General features: G+C 47.4%; 1 protein-coding gene across 2 annotated transcripts in view; it reads right to left on the bottom strand.

The window, feature by feature from the left end:
• The window catches only part of ABCA4 (ATP binding cassette subfamily A member 4), a 1,118,748-nt gene that overhangs the window by 448,738 nt on the left and 649,071 nt on the right, over positions 1–20,939 (bottom strand). For both annotated transcript variants that reach the window (XM_085601480.1, XM_085601481.1), the window contains exons 23-24: positions 15,436–15,575; positions 14,309–14,446 (exon numbers count right to left, since the gene is read on the bottom strand). In XM_085601480.1, coding sequence (XP_085457606.1) covers positions 14,309–14,446; positions 15,436–15,575 — 278 coding nt within the window. The remainder of the gene's footprint in view (positions 1–14,308; positions 14,447–15,435; positions 15,576–20,939) is intronic.

The raw sequence follows: 20,939 nt of genomic DNA, 5'->3' as shown, positions 1-20,939 counted from the left end.
TCTGGGCATACCCTTACCACAGAGGGCGAACAGCAAAACACACAAGATGATGGACGGAATGTTGCACATTGGCAAAACATTCACCCCCCAATGACAGATCTGGGTTTAATCCATCGTTATTTTGCTCACCACGCCACCCCAGTTCAGACATGGCAATATGCAAATCAGTCTTGACCCTGTGCCTCATGGGAACAGTCCAGCCCGAACTGCCGAGCCATGTCTTCCCTGGACCGGAATCAAGCATCCTAGGGCCGGTTTCAGGGTTTCGAAATGGCATGGTGAGCAAAAAAACGATGGATTTAGGCCCAGATCTCTGTACTGGGGTGAATGTATGACATTGTTCTGCATTCTGTCCATCAACTGCTGTTTTTGCATTTGTCACCCCGAGTGGGACGGGTATGCTCAGACGTCAGTCCCGTGCTCTCCATGCCACTGGAATCAAGCTATCCTGGCTGAAGAGGGGTGAAACCCCGAAACCGGTCCTAAGATGCTTGGTTGCAGTCCAGGGAGGACCTGGCTTGGCAGTTCAGGCTGGACTGTTCCCATGAGGCACAGGGTCAAGCCTGATTTGTATATGGCTGGGTTCAAACTGGAATGGCATGGTGAGCAAATAAACTATGGATTTAGGCCCAGATCTCTGTACTGGGGTGAATGTATGACATTGTTCTGCATTCTGTCCATCAACTGTTGTTTTTGCATTTGTCACCCCAAGTGGGACGGGTATGCTCAGACGTCAGTCCCGTGCTCTCCATGCCCCTGAAATCAAGCTATCCTGGCTGAAGAGGGGTGAAACCCCGAAACCGGTCCTAGGATGCTTGGTTCCAGTCCAGGGAGGACCTGGCTTGGTAGTTTGGGCTGGACTGTTCCCAGGAGGCAGAGGGTCAAGACTGATTTGCATATGGCTGGGTTCAGACTGGAATGGCATGGTGAGCAAAAAAACGATGGATTTAGGCCCAGATCTCTGTACTGGGGTGAATGTATGACATTGTTCTGCATTCTGTCCATCAACTGTTGTTTTTCCACTTTGGCATTCTACATTATTCAACAATCTGCAATGCCTCAACATCTTCTGTGAAGTTCTGCAAATAAACATCCACCCCTTAAAAATATTCTTGCTGTACAGCATTTGCCTATAGCACTGTGTTACAACTATTTAACATAGGTTCACGCCCAGACATCCCCTGCTGTTTAATCTATTGTCAACAGAAGCTTTGGCATTTCTCATAGATTTGTTTTGGATTTAAGCCGCAACCTACTTCGAAACATGCCTCTGCAACCCACATCAGGTGCACTCAGCCTTACTGTGTTCAACATGGAGTGATACTTGCACTCCAAACTTTACGGGTTTGTAAACAGTGCACCAGATAGCTTTCAACATGCACAACCACACTCGCCTCCAGGGCTTAAGCTATTTCCATTCTATGCACCCACACATCTACACAAAGTAAACCTATGCTGTGTATGACTAATGGCCCTTTACTAACAGCTTTCTTTTTTAAATGATGTAAGAGTATACGGAGTAATATGAACAGCAGTTTCAGGGATGATGATATTAGTTCACTAAACTATAACTGGCGAATGTTAGTGTTTTTTCTCAGTTTTTAACTGATGTCAACATCTAACTAGAAAGTCACTTTGACCCTTTTTTCAGTGCTTCTGTGTAGGAAGCTGGCTCTGTATATACTCTACCTAAATGAGGTATCGTGTTCACAGAGTCCAGTGGAACCCAAATGGTAGGCAGAGGTAAAGTAGATAGCACCACACTCTCTACTTGTGGTAGTGTGGTCGAGCAGTAAGGCTTTATCAGAGGACAGTGTTAAGCATGTGTTGTACCCACTCAGCCAGCAAATGAATTCACACACTCAAAGACTAAACTTCCGACCAATTGTTTTTGTATACAAATATTCTTTTAGTTATTTTATTTTCTAGAACCAAGCAAGTCTGGCACAGGTTATCAATGAATACTTTACAGTAGTAATGCAGTTTTTAAATAGTTTGAATTGAAATTGTAAATATACTTTGATTTGATTACAGTAGTGTTACTGATAATGCAATACTTTTCAGAATACAGTACATGTACTTTGTACAGAATTTTTAGTAAAATTACAGGAAAGTTACTTTTGAGATTACTTTTCTTACACAGTGCAGTATGCCTGGATACTGCAATGGGACATTTCCTGAAAACAGGTAAGTAAAAGCATTTGTGTTAGTTAGTTAGTTCAATTTAAAAGAATTTTTTTAGGTTTTCCAACTCCACACTCCAAACAGTCAATGTTATCCTATTGAGGAAAATAGTGTTATCGGTTTAAAGGTAAGTACTTTGTTGTGAGAGTTGGAGTTCTGGGGTTAGACTCAGGGGCCCCCTAGGGTCAAGGATGCAATCTTGTTACACCCTCAGCCGCAGAAGGGCGGCGGGGTGTAGAGTGCTGAGGCCCAATTTTATCCAATGGGGGATAGGGGATCTCCAGTTGGTGGCTGCTGACGAGAAGGCCACTGGGTTGTGGGAGCAAAGCTCCTGCATGTAAACTCAGGGCAAATGGAGGTTTAGGCCAGCGCAAAAGATTCACCCTCAGTGGCACTGGGGTGACCAGGTGCAGAGTGCTATTTTGGCATTGGAAGCCCTGTAGCTTTGAAAGGGCAGTGTCCGGTTTGCAAAAGCACAGTAGGCTCAGGGACCAAGGTCTTCTGGGTGCGACCACCTCTTGGATAGGTAAGTTGGGATCTTGGGGGTTGGTTAGGCACCGTCAGTTGGGCCAGCCAAGGCCGTGGGCCGTCAGGTGCAGGGGTACCTTTTAGGGTTGGATCTTCTTACCAGCTCCTAGTTGCGGTTGGGGGGACCTTCCGGTTCGAAGCTGCAGGTGTCAGCTGGAGGCTTGGGGTAGGTATGGGGTCACCTGATCTCCAGTTGGTGGCTGCGGATGAGAAGGCCACTGGGTTGTGGGAGCAAAGCTCCTGCATGTAAACTCAGGGCAAATGGAGGTTTAGGCCAGCGCAAAAGATGCACCCTCAGTGGCACTGGGGTGACCAGGTGCAGAGTGCTATTTTGGCATTGGAAGCCCTGTAGCTTTGAAAGGGCAGTGTCCGGTTTGCAAAAGCACAGTAGGCTCAGGGACCAAGGTCTTCTGGGTGCGACCACCTCTTGGATAGGTAAGTTGGGATCTTGGGGGTTGGTTAGGCACCGTCAGTTGGGCCAGCCAAGGCCGTGGGCCGTCAGGTGCAGGGGTACCTTTTAGGGTTGGATCTTCTTACCAGCTCCTAGTTGCGGTTGGGGGGACCTTCCGGTTCGAAGCTGCAGGTCTCAGCTGGAGGCTTGGGGTAGGTATGGGGTCACCTGATCTCCAGTTGGTGGCTGCTGACGAGAAGGCCACTGGGTTGTGGGAGCAAAGCTCCTGCATGTAAACTCAGGGCAAATGGAGGTTTAGGCCAGCGCAAAAGATGCACCCTCAGTGGCACTGGGGTGACCAGGTGCAGAGTGCTATTTTGGCATTGGAAGCCCTGTAGCTTTGAAAGGGCAGTGTCCGGTTTGCAAAAGCACAGTAGGCTCAGGGACCAAGGTCTTCTGGGTGTGACCACCTCTTGGATAGGTAAGTTGGGATCTTGGGGGTTGGTTAGGCACCGTCAGTTGGGCCAGCCAAGGCCGTGGGCCGTCAGGTGCAGGGGTACCTTTTAGGGTTGGATCTTCTTACCAGCTCCTAGTTGCGGTTGGGGGGACCTTCCGGTTCGAAGCTGCAGGTGTCAGCTGGAGGCTTGGGGTAGGTATGGGGTCACCTGATCTCAGGTCAGGATTGCTGGTGAGACCTCCTCTTGGTGTTGGGCCGCTCAAACTCGGGCCGTGGCCGTCGGGGGCAGAGTGGTGCAAAAGCGCAGATCCTTGCGGACCTGGAGTCTGTTATTTGAACGAATCCGGTGTTCACGGGAGACAGAGTCTTTGGGATTGAAGGCATGCTGGTCTTCTGGGTTTCTTGAGGTTGCTGGCTGCAGGACACACCGGGATTTCGCTGTAGAAGGTTCGAGGTGGGGACAGGCCGCTAGGGCTGGGGCTAAGTCAGTGGGCGTCCTCCTCTTGTTAGCTTTGGCACAGTTGTTCAGTCCTTCTTCTTATTTTCTTCTTGCAGGTTCTTGTCTGAGGAAGCAAGGTTCAGGGATGCCCCTAAATACTAGATTTAGGGGCATTATAGGTAGGTAAAAGGTTGGGACCAATAGTTCCCTTCCCTGGGGTGGGTACACCCCCTCCAGTGGGAGGGGGGCATAAGCCTTTCCCTGGTTGGCTAGGTCCCCATCTTCAAGATGGCAGGGACTGAGAGTTGTGCTTCACCTCGCTTCACCCACCTGTGGGGGGAGTTAGCAGAGGTGGGCACACCTCTCTTCCTCACTTGTTTTTCCTGTCGGTTCTCCTGCCCAAAGTGGGGGTCAGAACCAGTGGGGGGCAGTTGCTGAAAGCAGCAAGTAGCCTGGGGAATCTCACAAAGGCGGCAAGCCTTTAAAGCTTCCCCTTCGTGGACCCTGCCCATCCTGGGGCAGGAGGCTTGGCACCTCGTCCCAGGATGTGCATTGTTTCAGGCCCCTGAGATCAGCAGGCTCTCACCCCAGGGGTCCAGAAACATGTCTGGTGGTGGCAGCTGAAAGCAGCCACTCAGCCTGGACACTGGTGGTAGGTCGTTTTTCAGGGGGCATCTCTAAGAAGCCCTCTGTGTACATTGTTCATTAAATCCCACAATGGCATCAGTGTGGGTTTAATGTGCTTAGAAGTGTGATACCAAACATCTCACTTTTCAGTGTAGCCATTATGGTGTTGTGGAGTTCGTAATGAGGAAAATGTGGGTTTTTTCAGCTAAATTTGAGGTTTGCAGGGGATTTTGGGTAGGGAAACGTTGGGGGATCCACGCAAGCCATACCTCATAGGGTGTCTAGTTTTCAGAAATGTGTGGTTTTGGCAGGGTTCCTTCTATGGCGGCGAGCCCGGGGCCAAAGAACCAGGTGCCCCCCCCCAAAACCAGGTAGTTTTGTCAGAGGTAATTTTGAAGTCTCCACAGTACGATTTGGGCAATTTCCTGTTGCAGCCACTATGCCTACCCACACAAGTGAGGTGCCATTTTTATCAGGAGACCTGGGGGAACGCTGGGTGGGAGAAAATTTGTGGATCCACGCAGATTCCAGAACATTCCCACACAGAAATTTGAGAAAAAAGTGATTTGTTCAACAAAATTTGAGGTTTGCAGGGGATTCTGGGTAGGGAAACGTTGGGGGACCCACGCAAGCCATACCTCGCTGGACTCCCCCAGGTATCTAGTTTTCAGAAATGTGTGGGTTTGGTAGTTGCCCAAGATGGCCGCCGAGCCCAGGGCCAAAAACCCAGGTGACCGCCCCTTGCAAAACCAGGTTGTTTTGTGATAGGTCATTTTGATGTCTCCTCAATAAGTTTTGGGCCCTAGCCTGTCGCCAGTACTTGACCCACCCACACAAGTGAGGTACCATTTCTCTCGGAAGACTTTGGGAAATGCAGGGTTGGTGGAATTTTGTGGATCCACACACATTCCAGAACTTTCCATCACAGAAATGTGACGAAAATGTGTGTTTTTTTTACAAATATTGAGGTTTGCAAGGGATTCTGGGTAACAGAACCTGGTGAGAGCCAGTCAAGTCACCCCATCCTGGATTCCCCTGGGTGTTTAGTCTTCAAACATTTATAGGTTTGCTATGTTTCCCTAGGTGCCGGCAGAGCTAGGGTTTAAAATCTACAGCTAGGCACTTTGCCAAAAAAGGGTCTGTTTTCACTGTGAAAATGTGGCGTGTCCATGTTGCGTTTTGGGCTGTTTCCTGTCGCAGGCACTAGGCCTACCCACACAAGTGAGGTACCATTTTTCTCTGAAGACTTTGGGGAACACGGGGTGGGTGGAATTTTGTGGATCCACGCAGATTCCAGAACTTTCCACCACAGAAATGTGAGGAAAATGTGGGGTTTTTTTTACACACTTTTAGGTTTGTAAGGGATTTTGGGTAACAGAACCTAGTGAGAGCCACACAAGTCACCCCATCCTGGATTCCCCTCAGTGTCTAGTTTTCAAAAATATATAGGTTTGCTATGTTTCCCTAGGTGCCTGCTTTGCTAGGACCCAAAATCCACAGGTAGGCACATTCCGAAAAAAAAGTCAGTGCCTAGTGGGTGTTCTGCCGCCCTAGGGAGGGGGGAAATCTGGGACTATTGCCATGATATGCCCCCGAGGGGGGCAGAAAGACTGTGGCTATTCTTTTGGGGCGTTGGGGGCATTGGGATGTCCATCCTGGTTAGCCCCCACCACTGCATATAAAAAAGGCAGCATATTCGCTGGAGCAGAGTGGGCTTTCTGCCCCCCTGGGGGCAGATCAGGGGCAACTGCCCACATCTGCCTCCTGGAAGTGGTAGAAATACTGTGGCATCTTTTTTGGGGTGGGTGGGGGCATTGGCATGTCCATTCTTGGCAGCCCCCACCCCGAACTTTGGAGAGAAAAAAATCCCTAGTGGCTAGTGGGATTTTTGCCCCCCCCCCCCCCCAGGGGGTATAGATAAGATGCTATTGCCCCATATGACTCCCAGGGGGATGCAGAAAGACTTTAGATTTTTTTATTTGGGTGGGGGCATTGACATGCCCATTCTGGGCAGCACCTACCTATATAAAAAAAAATCCCTGGCGCTTAGTGGGCTTTCTGCCCCCCCCCCCCCCCCCGGGGGTGCAGATCAGGGCCTATTGCTCCCATCTGCCTCTGGGGGAGCAGAAAGTCTTTTGTTTTCTTTGGGGGGCATTTGCATGTCCATTCTGGGCAGCCCTCACCCCCGGCCTATAAAAAAAATATCCCTGGCATCTAGGGTGCTTTCTGTCCCCCAGGGACAGAAAGACTGGAATTTTGTGGGGAGGGAGGGATGGGGGCATTGGCATGACCTTATTGGGCAACCCCCACCCCTAAATTAATCTGGGGGAAATAAAACTGGTGTCTAGTGGGCTTTCTGCCCCCCTGGGGGGCAGATTGGGGGTTATTGTCCCGATCTGCCCCCCAGGGGGGGCAGAAAGACTGTAGCTTTGCGGCAGGGGGTGGGGGCATTGGCATGCCCATATTGGGTAGCCCCCACCCCTAATTATAATTTTTTTTTAAATCCCTGCTATCTAGTGGGCTTTCTGCCCCCCCGGGGGGGCAGAAAGACTACCTTTGCGGTGGAGGGGTGGGGGCATTGGAACCCCTAATTATAATTTTTTTTTAAATCCCTGGTATCTAGTGGGATTTTGGCCCCCCAGGGGGGGCAGAAAGACTGTGATCTTGTGGCCGGGGGGGCATTGGCATGCCCGTATTGGGCAGCCCCTGCCCCTAATTAAAATGTAAACAAAAATCCCTGGTATCTGGGGGGCAGAAAGACTATGATTTTGTGGCCGGGGGGGTGGGGGCATTGGCATGCTCATATTCGGCAGCCCCCGCCCCTAATTAAAATGTAAACAAAAATCCATGGTATCTAGTGAGCTTTCTGCCCCCCTGGGAGGCAGATTGGGGGGCTACTGCCCCATCTGCCCCCCAGAACGGGCAGAGAGACTAATTTTGCCCAAATGTATATGGGGGAGCAAAGGCCCTTGACCAAGGGGCCACTCCCCGATCCCTGGTGCCTGGTGGGTGGATCCCTGCTTGGGGATCGCCCCCCTGGGGCGATCCACAAGCAGGGATCCACTAGGGAAGATTCTCCCCTTTCCAACAATACCTCTCCCGACTTTGTACAGGCTTAGGGGGCTGAGATAGCCCCTGAGCACGTATAAAGGGAAACTGAAATGAGCCTCTTGGCTCATTTCAGTTTCGGTTTCACTGAAATGACCTCAGCGCGACGTGCGCGCGGATCGTCATTTTAGGGAAACCCTGGGGGGGCCTCGGGAGCTGGGGAAGCTCTTCCCCAGCTCCCAAGGCTCTTGGGGGGTAAAGAGAATCCCTCTGGTGCCCTCACCAGAGGGATTCCCAGTGCCATGGCGTCGGATGCGCGAGAGCTGTCCGATGCATCGGACGGCTCCCGCACGTCCGACGCATCGAAGGGGTTAAATAGACACCTCAATGGCAAAAATCCACTTAAGGTTTCCGGAGATGTGAATTTTCAAAGAAACAATACATCCTAGATAATCCCTTTCAGCAATAAATCATTGTAATCTACTGCAACATGCAGTTTAGAGTTAGCCACGACAAGTAACTTGAGAATGGCCATAAAGGCACTCTTGTGGTGCCTAGCTCTGGCCAGGAGCCTGTCACAGGGACAAATAAGGTGCAGTGGAACAGTTACCTCACATTTCAAGAAATCGCCAGTTCCATTCCAGGGCCTATGGGTGAACTGCCATAGGAATCAATGAAGTGGTGATGATGCAGTGGATGCAGGATGCTGAAGATGCTCAAGGATGCTGAGGATGCTGATCTTGTGCTGGGGTCTTCCTGTGGTCACCCCTCAGTCCACGAACATGATGGGCAACTTTGGCTTTATGGTTCGATGTCCCTCAAAGTCCAGGTGAAATCCAGCCAAAACCCAGTTCTCACTAGTCTACTAGTCTCTGATTACAGCAAAACTGGCAGTATCTTCCTTGCTGGGCAACCTAACTGTACTCCAACAACTCTCTCAGGTCCAGCAGACTGGGGTACAAATTTTGAGGGTCGGGACTCAGGCTCCCAGACTGCCCTATAGTGGTCAGCAGCAATCAGGTGTTCTTGGCTACCAAATTGCCAAGGCAGGTTCCCTCAGATTTTATGGCCTTGTGGCTATAACAGGGAGTCAGCCAACTGACGATTGCAGTCACCTTCTCTGTCTGGGGCTCAGAGATCAGTTTTCTTTGAGCAGGACACCACAGGCACAGTCCTTTGTTTGCTAGCCCAAGGTGCAGCAGGTGCACTCCAGTCTATGGTGCAGACTCTCTTTACTGGTTCCAGGCAACAGCAGGGCATTCCTTCTTCGGTTCTCTCTCCGGTACAGATGTAATCTGAGGGCCCGATACACAGAATTAACTTAAGACAAAATCCTAAACTTACTACTTTTGGTATTCACAGAATGCACTTACTACTTTTGGTATTCACAGAATGCACTTACTACTTTTGGTATTCACAGAATGGATTTACGACTACTAACTTTACGTCCACACTTGGGCCGGAAATTCCGGCCTGGAGGCGGAGCTTCCAGTCCGGAGGTGGAGATTTCGGCCATGGCTAAATCTCCGCCACTGGCCAGATACCCCACCTCTGGGCCAGAAGCTCCACCTCCAGGCCGGAAGCTCCGCCTCTGGGCTGGAAGCTCCGCCTCCGGGCCGGAAGCCCTACCTCCGGGACGGAATTTCCGGCCCGAGTGTGGACGTAAAGTTAGTAGTCGTAAATCCATTCTGTGAATACCAAAAGTAGTAAGTGCATTCTGTGAATACCAAAAGTAGTAAGTTTAGGATTTTGTCTTAAGTTAATTATGTGAATCGGGCCCTGAGTTCTGAGAGCCAGGGGTCCCACTTTTTTACCCAGGGGGATGCGGTTACTACTAGCGAATGGGCTACCAGTTCCCCTTTCACATAGTGATGACTTTGTGTGAAGTGCGACATCTAGCCTGCCCCAAATGCACCATTCTGCCCACTCCCCACATGACAGAACCCTTCTCTTAGTATGTGGAGCTCCCTAGCCCACACCAAAGGTGGGTGCTACATGCTCACAGAAAACCCAGTTTGGCAACAGCTTCGCCCTCTCTGTTTGAGAAGCCAGCCAGTCTGCTAAAATGAAAGAGCAGCCCCTCTCATGCGTGACTACCTTTTGCCCTTTAAAGGCGGCTTCTCCTTTGAAGCTCACCTTTTGGATTCACACTCTGTTTGGCTATCATGCCAGGAGGAGGGCACATCTCTTCCAATGGCAGACCCTTTGTGTTCCTTCCTGAGATTCATTCATACCCCAGGAGGAAGGAAGGCTGTCTCAAGGACAACACCCTGTGTGAAACTGTGAACGGTCACTAGAAAAATCTGGGCAACATTAAATTTGATTTGAGCATTTAGTCAGGTTTAATTAATTGATTCTGTTGATACGTTTAAGTACCATATTTAGTAGTTCAATTCAGACATTAGCTCTGCTGAGGTGTCAGCATGTAACAGTGCACTTGCCAATGGAGCTACTAGCCGTTCCACAGCAAAACCAACAGTGTGGGGCTTTTACTGTCAGGACATGTCGAAATACTTGTCCTACATTTTAATACGCAACACCCTGCTTTAGGGCATATTAGGCCTGCCTTAGGTGTTGCGTACACATATTAAAAAGGAAGGTTTGGGTGTTGCCATGACCTTAAATAGTAGAGTTAGCAGTTGAAAACTACTCTGCCAGCCAGCAACGGCAGGCTGGGAATTGTGCTTTGCTTTGGCACATTAAATGCTGAGTCCACAAGCAACAGTTTAGCTTACAGGCCCTGGGTACCCCTGGTACAATATACTAGGGGCTTATAAGTAAGTCAAATGATACCAATTGTGGGTGAACCAATTAGACATATGTCTTTTAAAGGGTCAAAACACTGGCACTGAGGCCTGTTTGGCAGGACTCAGTGCACTTACAGAGCCGAAAACCATCAGCATCATCCGAAAACTTGCAGGTGATCAGGCAAAAAGAAACATTTCCTCATAACATATAAAACATCATTAATGATATCAGTTTCAATAAGCAATAAAATATGAACATTCATTTTTCTTCTTCTTTGAACATGTTGCATACGTAGCCTTAAGACACATCAATATGAATTCCCATGACACAGCACCCCCAGACAAAGTCCAAGCTCTAGGAATACTTGATATTTGTGAAAACTGGGTGATATTGAAAAGAAACGCTAGTGGGACTCCTGTGCAGACTGCCACACTCTTGGCAGCCCCACGAACATGTGGAAACATGTTTGTGGTGTCTCTGCCCTCTGTGGGATACCACAAGTGGAACATACACATTTTAAATTGCCCTTCCAAGGGTTTATGGAGTGCTCCAAGGTCCAGGTGATCGGAGCCCCAAGTCAGCCCTTTGAAATGGCAACCAAGGGGAAACTTTATTTTTTTATTCAATAAATACCCTGGTTCCACCCAGTGCACCTACAGAATTTTTTGTTGTTGGTGGGGGACAAGGCAGTAGTCCTTGTGGCCTCTTCTGGCTCCCAGTATGCTTGTCCCACCTTGCCCCCCTTATGTGTTTTTTAATTGTTATTTTTGGGAGTCCTGTAATAGGTGTCACAACATCTTCTCCATGTTGTGAATTGGACAGCCAATCAAGAGCCACCCATCCACTTTGAATTTCTGGACACCACCGGTTCAGATATCTCTAATTTTTTTACCAGCATCAACCCCTTCATGCCCACCTTTTTGAACACTAGTTTCAAGAAAAATGCCTGAACAGACTTATACCAAACACAAAAGCATATTTTCAAGTAAAATTCTTACTTTTTGCCAAAGTTGGTGCAATTCCGTTCCGCCATTTTTTCTGTATCAAAGAGAAAACTTTTCAACACGGAATCACATTTTTCGGACCACTTTTATTTCTTGGCGCCCGCTTTAAAGATCAGTGTGAAACTTTCTGTGACAGAGCAAAAGTAAATTAACTTTTTATGTGGAAGGTTTTGTGTAGATTCATGAAATGGCCCAAAAATTGTTAAAGAAACCAAAAATGCTTTCTCTATGGGAACAATTACCTAACTATATCTAGATAGTGGCGACCGCCACCGTGTGATAAAAAACACAGTGGTGCTAGCCACAGTGTAGTGGGGGTGGATGGGTGAAAAACATAGGGGCATATCAGCAACAACCGGCGATAATTATCGCTAAGCGCACTTAGCGCTTGGATAATTATCACCGGCTAGCGTGGATTTTAAGCACTGAGATAGCGTGCTATTAGCAACGCTTATCTCAAAAGCGATAAAAATCCTCGCGCTAGCTTCCTAACGTGAGATTATCGCTGAAAACCCAGCGATAATCTCACGCAATGTGGCGTTAGCTTGTTGATAGGGCCCCACAAACTTAGCCATGATATCCACCTTTCATAGGATATCATGGCTAAGTCAGTCCTGAAGCAGGCGTAAGGAAAGTAGCGATAACAGGGGTTATCGCTACTTTTCTTGCAGCTATGCTTCATAGCGTGGGGCTTGATGATAGGAGAAATGTCGCTTAGTGACATTTCTCCTGTCAGGTCAGGAACGCCCACTTTGCATCTCATTAGAGATGCAAAGCTGGGCGCTAGGAATTAGTGCTCTAATGCAAGGTTTCACGTGTTAGCGTGACCTTGCTAATTAGGCAATAAATTATCGCCGCTTTTCGGCCGAAAACGGCCGCAAAAGCAGCGATAATTCTATCGCCTCGCCTTGCTGATATGCCCCATAGTTTTCTCATTTCAGCTCTAATAGGAAATTTTGCTCACATCAACAGCCCAAATGGCTGAATGGATCTACATCAAACTTGGCATGAAAGTAGAACTTTACACGATTAACAATCTTTTTAGGTTTGTTATAAATACATTCAGTATTTTTTGAGATACAAGAATTAAAACTGAAAGTGGGCTATAGATGGTTAACACTTTTAAATATCTCTGCTGTTTTAATTCGTGAGTCATTACAAATCATGTCAATCACTTTTGAATTTTTTTACAAAACGTGATTGGCTGGATTAGGGTAGAATTTTTTTTCCTGCCATCTTGGAAGGAATGAGTCAGCTCAGATTTGCAAGTTTTGCACTGTGATAAAATCATTTCCACTAGCATAAGGGGCCAACCCCAAAGGTGTACGATCCCTTCGCAGTAGTCAGGGGTACCTTAGACTGCCAATCTGTGCCTGATTGATGAGTCCTTTCGACTAAGAAGTTTCAACAACTGTAAAAACAATCGCAAACAAAGCGAAAAACTAAAATGGGTGTCTGGCTCTGATAGGAAGCCATGAGGTAGGGCGCAGGTCCTGTATCCAACCCTTCTGCACAGTGCGCATTGTAGTTTGGCAACAGGCCTGGCCAAGGTTGTGTACATTAGGAGAGTTGCCCATCTACAGTGAGTTGGGCCCAGGGTTATAGCACTTGTAAAGTTATATTTAAGTCTGAGATTCCATAGTAAAGACATCTTTTGTTTCTCAATAACTTTGCCATTGTTCGACTAATCTGCATAAAACGTTTGCAAAACAAGTACCTTCCCTTGGCCCAGGCCCTGTGCTTCCTTCCCAGATAGCAGGTTCGGTGTGGAGCCTAGCTGCAGGTTAAGCCGTGTGCACAAAACACCCTCTGCACATGGCCAAAGGCTGTGCACGTTGGAGTTGAGTGGCCACTGCAGGTAGGACGCAGAGCCTGGCTGCAGGCCAGTCCCTGCGGCCAATGGCCAAAGAATGTGTACAGCATGAGTTGGGCAGCCACTGTGATGTTAGAGCAGTGGCTGGCCCCAGGCCAGGAGATACAGCCCACCCCAGTTGCACGCAGCCAAAGGCCTTGCACAGCATGGGTTGGGTGGCCCCAGCGTGCACAGGGCCTGGCAACAGGCCAAGCCATGCAGTCAACCTCTGCTGTGCATGACAGAAAGCCATGTGCAGCATGGGTTGGGTAATCATGGTAGGATCGGGGGAAGGTACTGGCTGCAGGCAAAGGTTTTACAGCCAACCCCGCTGTGCATAGCCAAAGGCCATGCACAGCATGGGTTGGAGCAGCCGCGGCCCGTGCAGGTAAGAACGGCGAGGCCGGGTGGGGAGGATTTTGACAGATGACGACGAGGGAAAATTAATTATTTATTTAATTTTCCCTCGTGGTCGTCTGTCGAACCCCTTCAATCCCCCCCCCCCCCCAACATGGTCCCACCACTCTTACGTGCATGGGCCGTGGCTGGGTTGGAGTGCAACAGCAGGTTGTCCACATAACACACAACATATCTCACGATCGACCGCCATGAACAAAACAAATTTTTCGTAATTTCAGATATATTAAATAAGTAGTTATCTTGAGAACAATATGGTTGTCAAATGTGAGTTACGTTGTGTGTTGTGTGCGTTCCTAAATATAACTGATGTATTTCAGTGGTTTCATGTGTTTGAGTCGAAAACAAAACTCACATTCTGTTTTTTGTTTTTGTTTGGGGGGGAAGGGGTGATGCTATATAATATGCATCGCAGCAATATCCATGAGACTTTTAACTTGTAGACATAAAAAAATCCATGATATCAAATTTCACTGGCTTGGGAATGAGGAAGCTTAACACTCGCTAGGTCATTGCAAGCCATAAGGTCACCCACAAAATAATCAGCAGCACTGGAATGGCAAGGTTGGCCATGTATGTGCTCACCACACGTCTCCTACATCCAGTTCATTACCTTGGCGATATTTCAGCAAAAGATCCCAGATAGACCTTCGGGAATAGGGGTCCACACCGGATGTTGGCTCATCCAAAACCACAACTTTTGCTTGCCCCACAAATGCCAAGGCAACAGAGAGCTTCCTCTGCATTCCACCTGCAAGACACAAACCGGAAATCAGAGCAATAGGTACAGAGAAATGTGCACTAAGAGGAGGGTAAAAACATGTTTGTGTCCAACTATGTTTTATAAAAACTTTATGTGGTCATGAATCAGCATTCTACCTGACACGTTAAGAAAACATACCTCAAAGTATTGTTCCTTTTTTATATCAAACAGCGTCCCACTTACCTTGGTGCTGTTGTTCATAAGCCTTGTGACGGAGTGCACCAAAACTGAGGATGTTCTTAACTGAGGATAAAATTCCTTGAGCATCAGTCTCAACCTATGTCTTTTGGTTAATATTCTTCATTTACTTGTGCCATCTGATCCTGAAAGGTTTATGGCCTTATTTCTCTGCTTTTGTTTGTTTGTGCCTTCCCATGTGGTTATGCCTCAGCATTCTTTTTCTCCAAGTGTTCCCTCTCCTACTAACTGCAATTGTAGGTTATGACACTGGATACCTCCATGTGAGTTATCAGCTACCTGTACTATTCAAATAAATACAAAAAGTTCAAACCACATCATGCTTCAGTAGTGCAACTGAACACTAGCTAAAATGATCTGACGTGAGTCTGACATAAAATAAACATTTCTGCCATGAGACGGGAAACAACCTTTAAATCGCGGATTTTACACCGCGATACATTCACAACGCGATCGTTACCACGACCGCATTGTTACAACGCAGTGCCATTACAACGCAAGTCGTTAGAGCGACTTGCTCTAGATGCCGCTCTAGACTAAGGAATAGTATGATTTACTATTCTAACACCTTCCCTACTGTTGCACACACTGGAGTTGGAATGGTAAATCATACTATTCCTAAGTCCAGCGCGCCATCTAGCGCAAGTCGTTGTAACGACATGCGTTGTAATGGCACTGCTTGTAACAACACGGTCGCTCTAACGACTGTGTTATGAATGTATCGCGGTGTAAAATCCGCGTTGTAAAATGCTATATTCGTATGAGACATCTGTAACCACCTGACAGGTGCTGAGCCTCTTCGTCTCTCTTCTGGGGGATGCCCACGTCTTCCAGCATGCCCTCCATCTCCTTCTCCGCCTGCTCCTTGGATTTGCCTTTCAGTTGGGCATAGAAGAGGATGTGCTCTGCCACAGTCAGGCTGAAATAAAGGATTCAGTGTCAGGAAAGCATTGCATTTATGCACACAGGAGCTTAGTATGCCTATATGCCTACTGAACAATAAACAGCTACAGACAAGGTAGGTTTCTTTTTCCAGAATTTGAGATAGTAAAGCATTTGTTTAACAACATCATTCATGGGACACATATTACAGGCGAAGCAAACCCCACAGTCTGGCACTTTGGAAGGGAGGGAGAAGGCGAGATACCCTCACATAAAGGAAAATTGCCATTTCAATTAATTAAAGGACACACATGACTGTCTGCAAGTACGTGTAATGTGTGATCGTGCAGCACTACTAGCCAATCACAGCCTCCTAATGTTGTAGCTGGTGACAGGGGTTTTATCAGCATATCCTGAAAACAGTTTTGACACTAAGCAACAAGGTCATAGGCTAGTCCGTCCTAAGCGTTCCCATGTGAATCAAAAGGGGTAACCGTGCTTAATTTGTAAACAAATATGTTGCAGGGCTCTCGTCAGGAGGTCTCTGCAGCTTGCACCACACATTGCCATTACTATGCTGCCAATGATAGCAACAACACAATTACTATCCATCACACTACAAGTGTGACAATTCGGACTATTTCAGGCCCCCCAAGCTATAAGAATGGCTTGGGTGCCAGGTAACAGTCCTTTTTAATGTATATTGAATTTATAATTAACTTTTGTCGTCGTCCACTCTATATTTGCCAGACAGCGCCACCTTGCGGAAGACTCTTACAAGCGCCGGTGTTGACAATTAAGTGCTTGTGCCAAGCACAGGAAACCACCGGCTCAAATTGAGAGTGAGTGACTGTCCGTGTGACTTTAGTAGCGGCTTGAGCCAAGAACTGCGACCCAAGGCTAAAGTTGTCGTAACTGGCATCCAGTGATTTCCCAGAAGGCTGGAAGGGTGGGGTGGGTCAGTTTTGTTTTTGAGTGCCAATTTTGCAGCAGTACAGCAGTTTAAAAAGCATCTGCTGCAGAGTTCCTTGTATATGCAGCAGTTTTCAGCCAACAATAAAAGTTTCAAGATCATTCTGGTGATTGATGTTCCTGCTGAAGAGAGATGGAGTTTTGTGTAGTGGCAGTTTTGACTCATCTAAGGTAGGGAAGAAGGTTAACATGCCTGCTGCAAAAAAACTGTACTATGCAGACCAGAGAACAGTATTTTAAGTGCATAGCGCAGTGGGTTACTGCTTTGTCACTGAGATCATTTTATTGCTGTGCAGTTCAAAAGTTACAATCGTAATCTAGCACAGTGATCCATTAACTGCCATCAAAGAGCTGCATGCAAACTGCATGGTGTAGGTTAGAAAGTTATGTTTTTCCCCAGTCTTTCATTATCCTAATTTTGCTAAAAAAGGGTTTGTTAATACTCCCTTTCATTATCCCCGAAGCTGGTTCTAAGAGATCGACACAATGATCGTACAGTTCTTGTGGGGAACGGGAAGACCGTGGATGTCTCTCGATGGCTGCCGCAATCCCTCCTTCGATGGAGGCATGGGCATGACAGATCTGTACCTATACTACCTGATGTATCACAAAAGCTTTTTCCTTTGGAGAAAATATAATCCTATGTGCCCTATATGTTTAGTCTATTTCATTCATTCCCAGTCACTAACATACTCTGCATACATTGGAAATGAGACCATATATCCCTTACAGATAATCGTGACAACTTCAATTCTAAAAAAATACAAATCATTTTATTAGTTAAAAGACTCCTAGAATACACAGTTTAAAGAGAAGACAGTTGCCATATTACATGGTATTGTTGGTGTCTTATACTCAATTGCGAAAAAAGCATTTAAACAAATCTTAGTTACACATTTAACAAGCATTTACAATGCAATGGTCTCGGCATTGTTAAAGTTAGAGCTATTGGCATAGCTCATGACATTATTTTTGTTTATGTTTTTTTTTTTAAAACACATGTTTTAAACAAAGAAGTAAGGGTACGGAATCGATTGAATTTAAGAAGTAGGGGCACGCCGTACCCTGCCGATCCCAACCACTTTGATCACTGAGTACATACTAGATATGTAAGGAATATTACATCAATTTAAACAAACGGTATTGTCAAAGTTGAGAAAATAATAACTCCGAAGCATCAGATGTGCATTCTCAATGTGAAGGGCTGAACACTGGGGCGGTGTGTTGAGAGAGACCCTTCTTGAATCTAGTCTACATGTGCCTGGAGAGCATGGGGCGAGTGTACATTACCCTGGACAGGTCATGGGTCCGGGCCTGCCTGGACAGGCGCTTGAAAGACCAAGTGGTGTAGAGATTCCTATCCAGCAAGCGGCTTGTAAATAAGCCCATAGTCTTTCAGCAGCAAACCTCCCCGCTTGCTGTTACAAACCGCGCTTGACCTGCACGTATACTTAAGGGATACATTTTTTTTATACAAATGCATGGCCTTTCGTGGATAATGTATGGAGAGGTTCACACCATGAGCAACAACATATGATTCAAATTGAACTAATCTCCCTTCAGCCAAAATTAGATGCTGAAAAAACAGAGAACAATGTGCGCTGCGGTAACTTTGCCCCTATTGTACAACTCGCTGGAGGTTGCGTTTACACTAAGGGTCCTTCAGCTCTCCTCCCAGCAGTGTGGACCCATCCCCCACCCTGCAGGGCGCAGAGGTGCCGATAAGGGAACAATGGGAGCCGGGCCAGGCAGACTGACAGACTGAGTGCTGGCCAGACAACAATGTGGGCCCGTCGTAAAAAGAGCCCAAACAAGCACTCGATGTCAGATAAAAGGCCGGCCGTGTGGTTTTGTTGACTTCAGCATGGGACACGGGTTTGTGGCGCATTGTGTGCAGCTGTTACCAGCGCAGGTACAATACCGCGCGCTTTGCCCTGAAACAGTAGCCTCCCAAACAAGCACACCACTGCCTGTCTGGAATATGGCGTTAGTCGGACACATTACCAACCAATCAGCAGAAATCGAGCAAAAAGCGTTACAGCACTACAGTGAAAAAACAGAAATTTATGTTATAGACTGTGACACGCGTGCACACTTACTTTTTCTCTCTACACCTCTCTCCTTTTTTTCTCATTTTCTCCTTTATTATACTGTGTAGTTTATGGAGATTCCGTGATAATTAACAATGCGTCCTAACTAAATGCACCACTATCTAGAACAGGAGGCAGAGTCAGACGGTTCTCCTTTGTAAGTGTCTGCATTCCTGGAAAGAGAAGGCAGTTTGTTTTCCCACTGCGTCACTCACTATTCCCCGCCTCCGTTCTGTGTGGATTTGTACCTCATGAGCATTGCTAATCAAGCCCTTTTGTTTACAGATCACCGAGTTCGTATGTAAGGGTGCAATACCTGCAGGCTTAGGCCTTGGGAATTCAGCTCACCACAGACAGCGTGCCGTCCGCAGTAATTCCCCTCAGACAATCATCCACGCTCTGAATTAATGCCCGGAGTTCCCGCCAACATCTCTCTTGCACTAAAGCCCCTAATTTCCCGCGACTGACAAATGACGTGTCCCTGCTGAACCCTCCAAACCAGTAAATATCCTGTCCTTGTTTATTGTGCGGGCAAAATATCTATTTAAGCAGCTCTCGCCTGACCTGAAACAGTAGCCTCCCAAACAAGCACACCGCCGCCTTTCTCCGAGGCAGAGCAGAAATGCCTCGGAGAAACGCAGCGTCCTTTTCGGATTCGGGGGCGTGTTTGTCTTTTCTCTCCTCCAGCCATTGGCTGGAGGAGAGAATGAGACTTCTTGCAAAAAACACGCCCCCGATCCGAAAAGGACGGGGCCTGATCGGAGTGACGGGACCTCTTCTCCAATGGCTGGCCAGCATTGAAGAGGCCAGCCAATGGAGAACAGGGGAGAAGAGGGGCTGGTTCAAGCCCCTCTTCTCCAAGTCATTAAATCTCTCGACTTCCGGTTCTGCCTTCGGCAGACCGGATGGTCCCGAGACCTAAAAACCAACACTCTAGATAAAAAAGAGAGTACATAACAAAGACAAAAAACACTATGTCATTAACTACGTAAACATCCGTGGAGAAATTCATTAAGGGCTAGTGCCTGGTACTGTTCAATTCACAGAATAATCTTTGACCATAGCCACTTGACGGATTGTGTACTTTTCAACAAGGCGTTGACGCGTTTCGATGGACTCTTATAACACCATCTTTTTCAAGACAAAAAAACTTTTTGGACTCTCAAAAAAATACGATAACATATGATAAGTTAAAAAACCTCTTTAAGGTGACGATGGCTGATCCCTTAGCCCTAAACCTATGCTTCACAGGTAGTAGGGGTCGATGCCTCCTGCTTCTTATCTGGATTGTAATTCAATCCTTAGAGTTGGTCTACAATCAACAGGTATATGATTATACGAATCTTGGACTATCCCACAGAATGATTAAAAATCAGGGCTGGTTTTATAATTCATTTAGCCAGTTAATGGAGGGCGAAGATTACCTCTTCTGATTGAAGTAGCTCTATTTCGGGGCGTCACTCTATCTGCCACCAGTGGCGTACAAAATTTCTGGCCCAATGGCTCACTCTGATAGTGGCCGAACGTATTTGCCTTATTAGGAATAGGGTATGATTATTGAGATCCACTGTCACCTTCTTGAAGTGTAAGGGTTCCGGTTCCCCTGTAATAATTAGGGGAATATAATGGCTGCACGCTCCTGCGTGATAGCGTTTGTGGCTTTTCTTTCCCGATAAATAACTACCTGGCCACTAGACTGCTTGTCCTCCACAATTGGTTCACAGGGGGATGGTCCGACCCAGCCTACCAAACTGAACTCCGAGGCATGGACTTCCCCTGAATCCAAGCCCTCTTGTACGGCTCCCCCATCCCTAAGACGATTTCAACAGTGACTCAGGAGGTTTTCCTGGCCTGGCTTTCAGCCGTGCGTCATACACGATGGGAAACAAAACTGACCCAACAAACGCCGCTCTGGCAGGGCACATGGCTCGGCAAAGTGGCAGCCAGGCGGGGGTTTATGCATTGGGACCACATTGGAATTTCCCAACTGGGCGACGTGTGGACAGGAGACCATATACAGACCTTTCAGGACCTGCAGAGTCGCTTCTCCCTACACGCCTCACAATTTTACAGATTCAGCACGTCCTAAGTACGCATATCTCGACGGGTACCACGCTCCCTGAGTTCAGTCCACCAGAAGCACAGGTCATGATGGGGAATCTCTGGAAGGTTGGCATATTGCGCATATATCGCACCCTCACAAACAACAGCCCCACATCTATGGACCCACTTAGAGTTTGTTGGGAGGGCTGGCTGGGTCCCCTTGAGGAGGAAGACTGGCGAGATGCCCTTATGGCCCCCAAAACTATCACTACCTTAGCCAGACTCCGTCTCGTCCA

This window comes from Triturus cristatus, chromosome 4_2 (assembly GCF_964204655.1).
Source record: "Triturus cristatus chromosome 4_2, aTriCri1.1, whole genome shotgun sequence".
Taxonomy (NCBI): Eukaryota; Metazoa; Chordata; class Amphibia; order Caudata; family Salamandridae; genus Triturus; species Triturus cristatus.
This window is presented reverse-complemented; position numbering and strand designations above follow the sequence as displayed.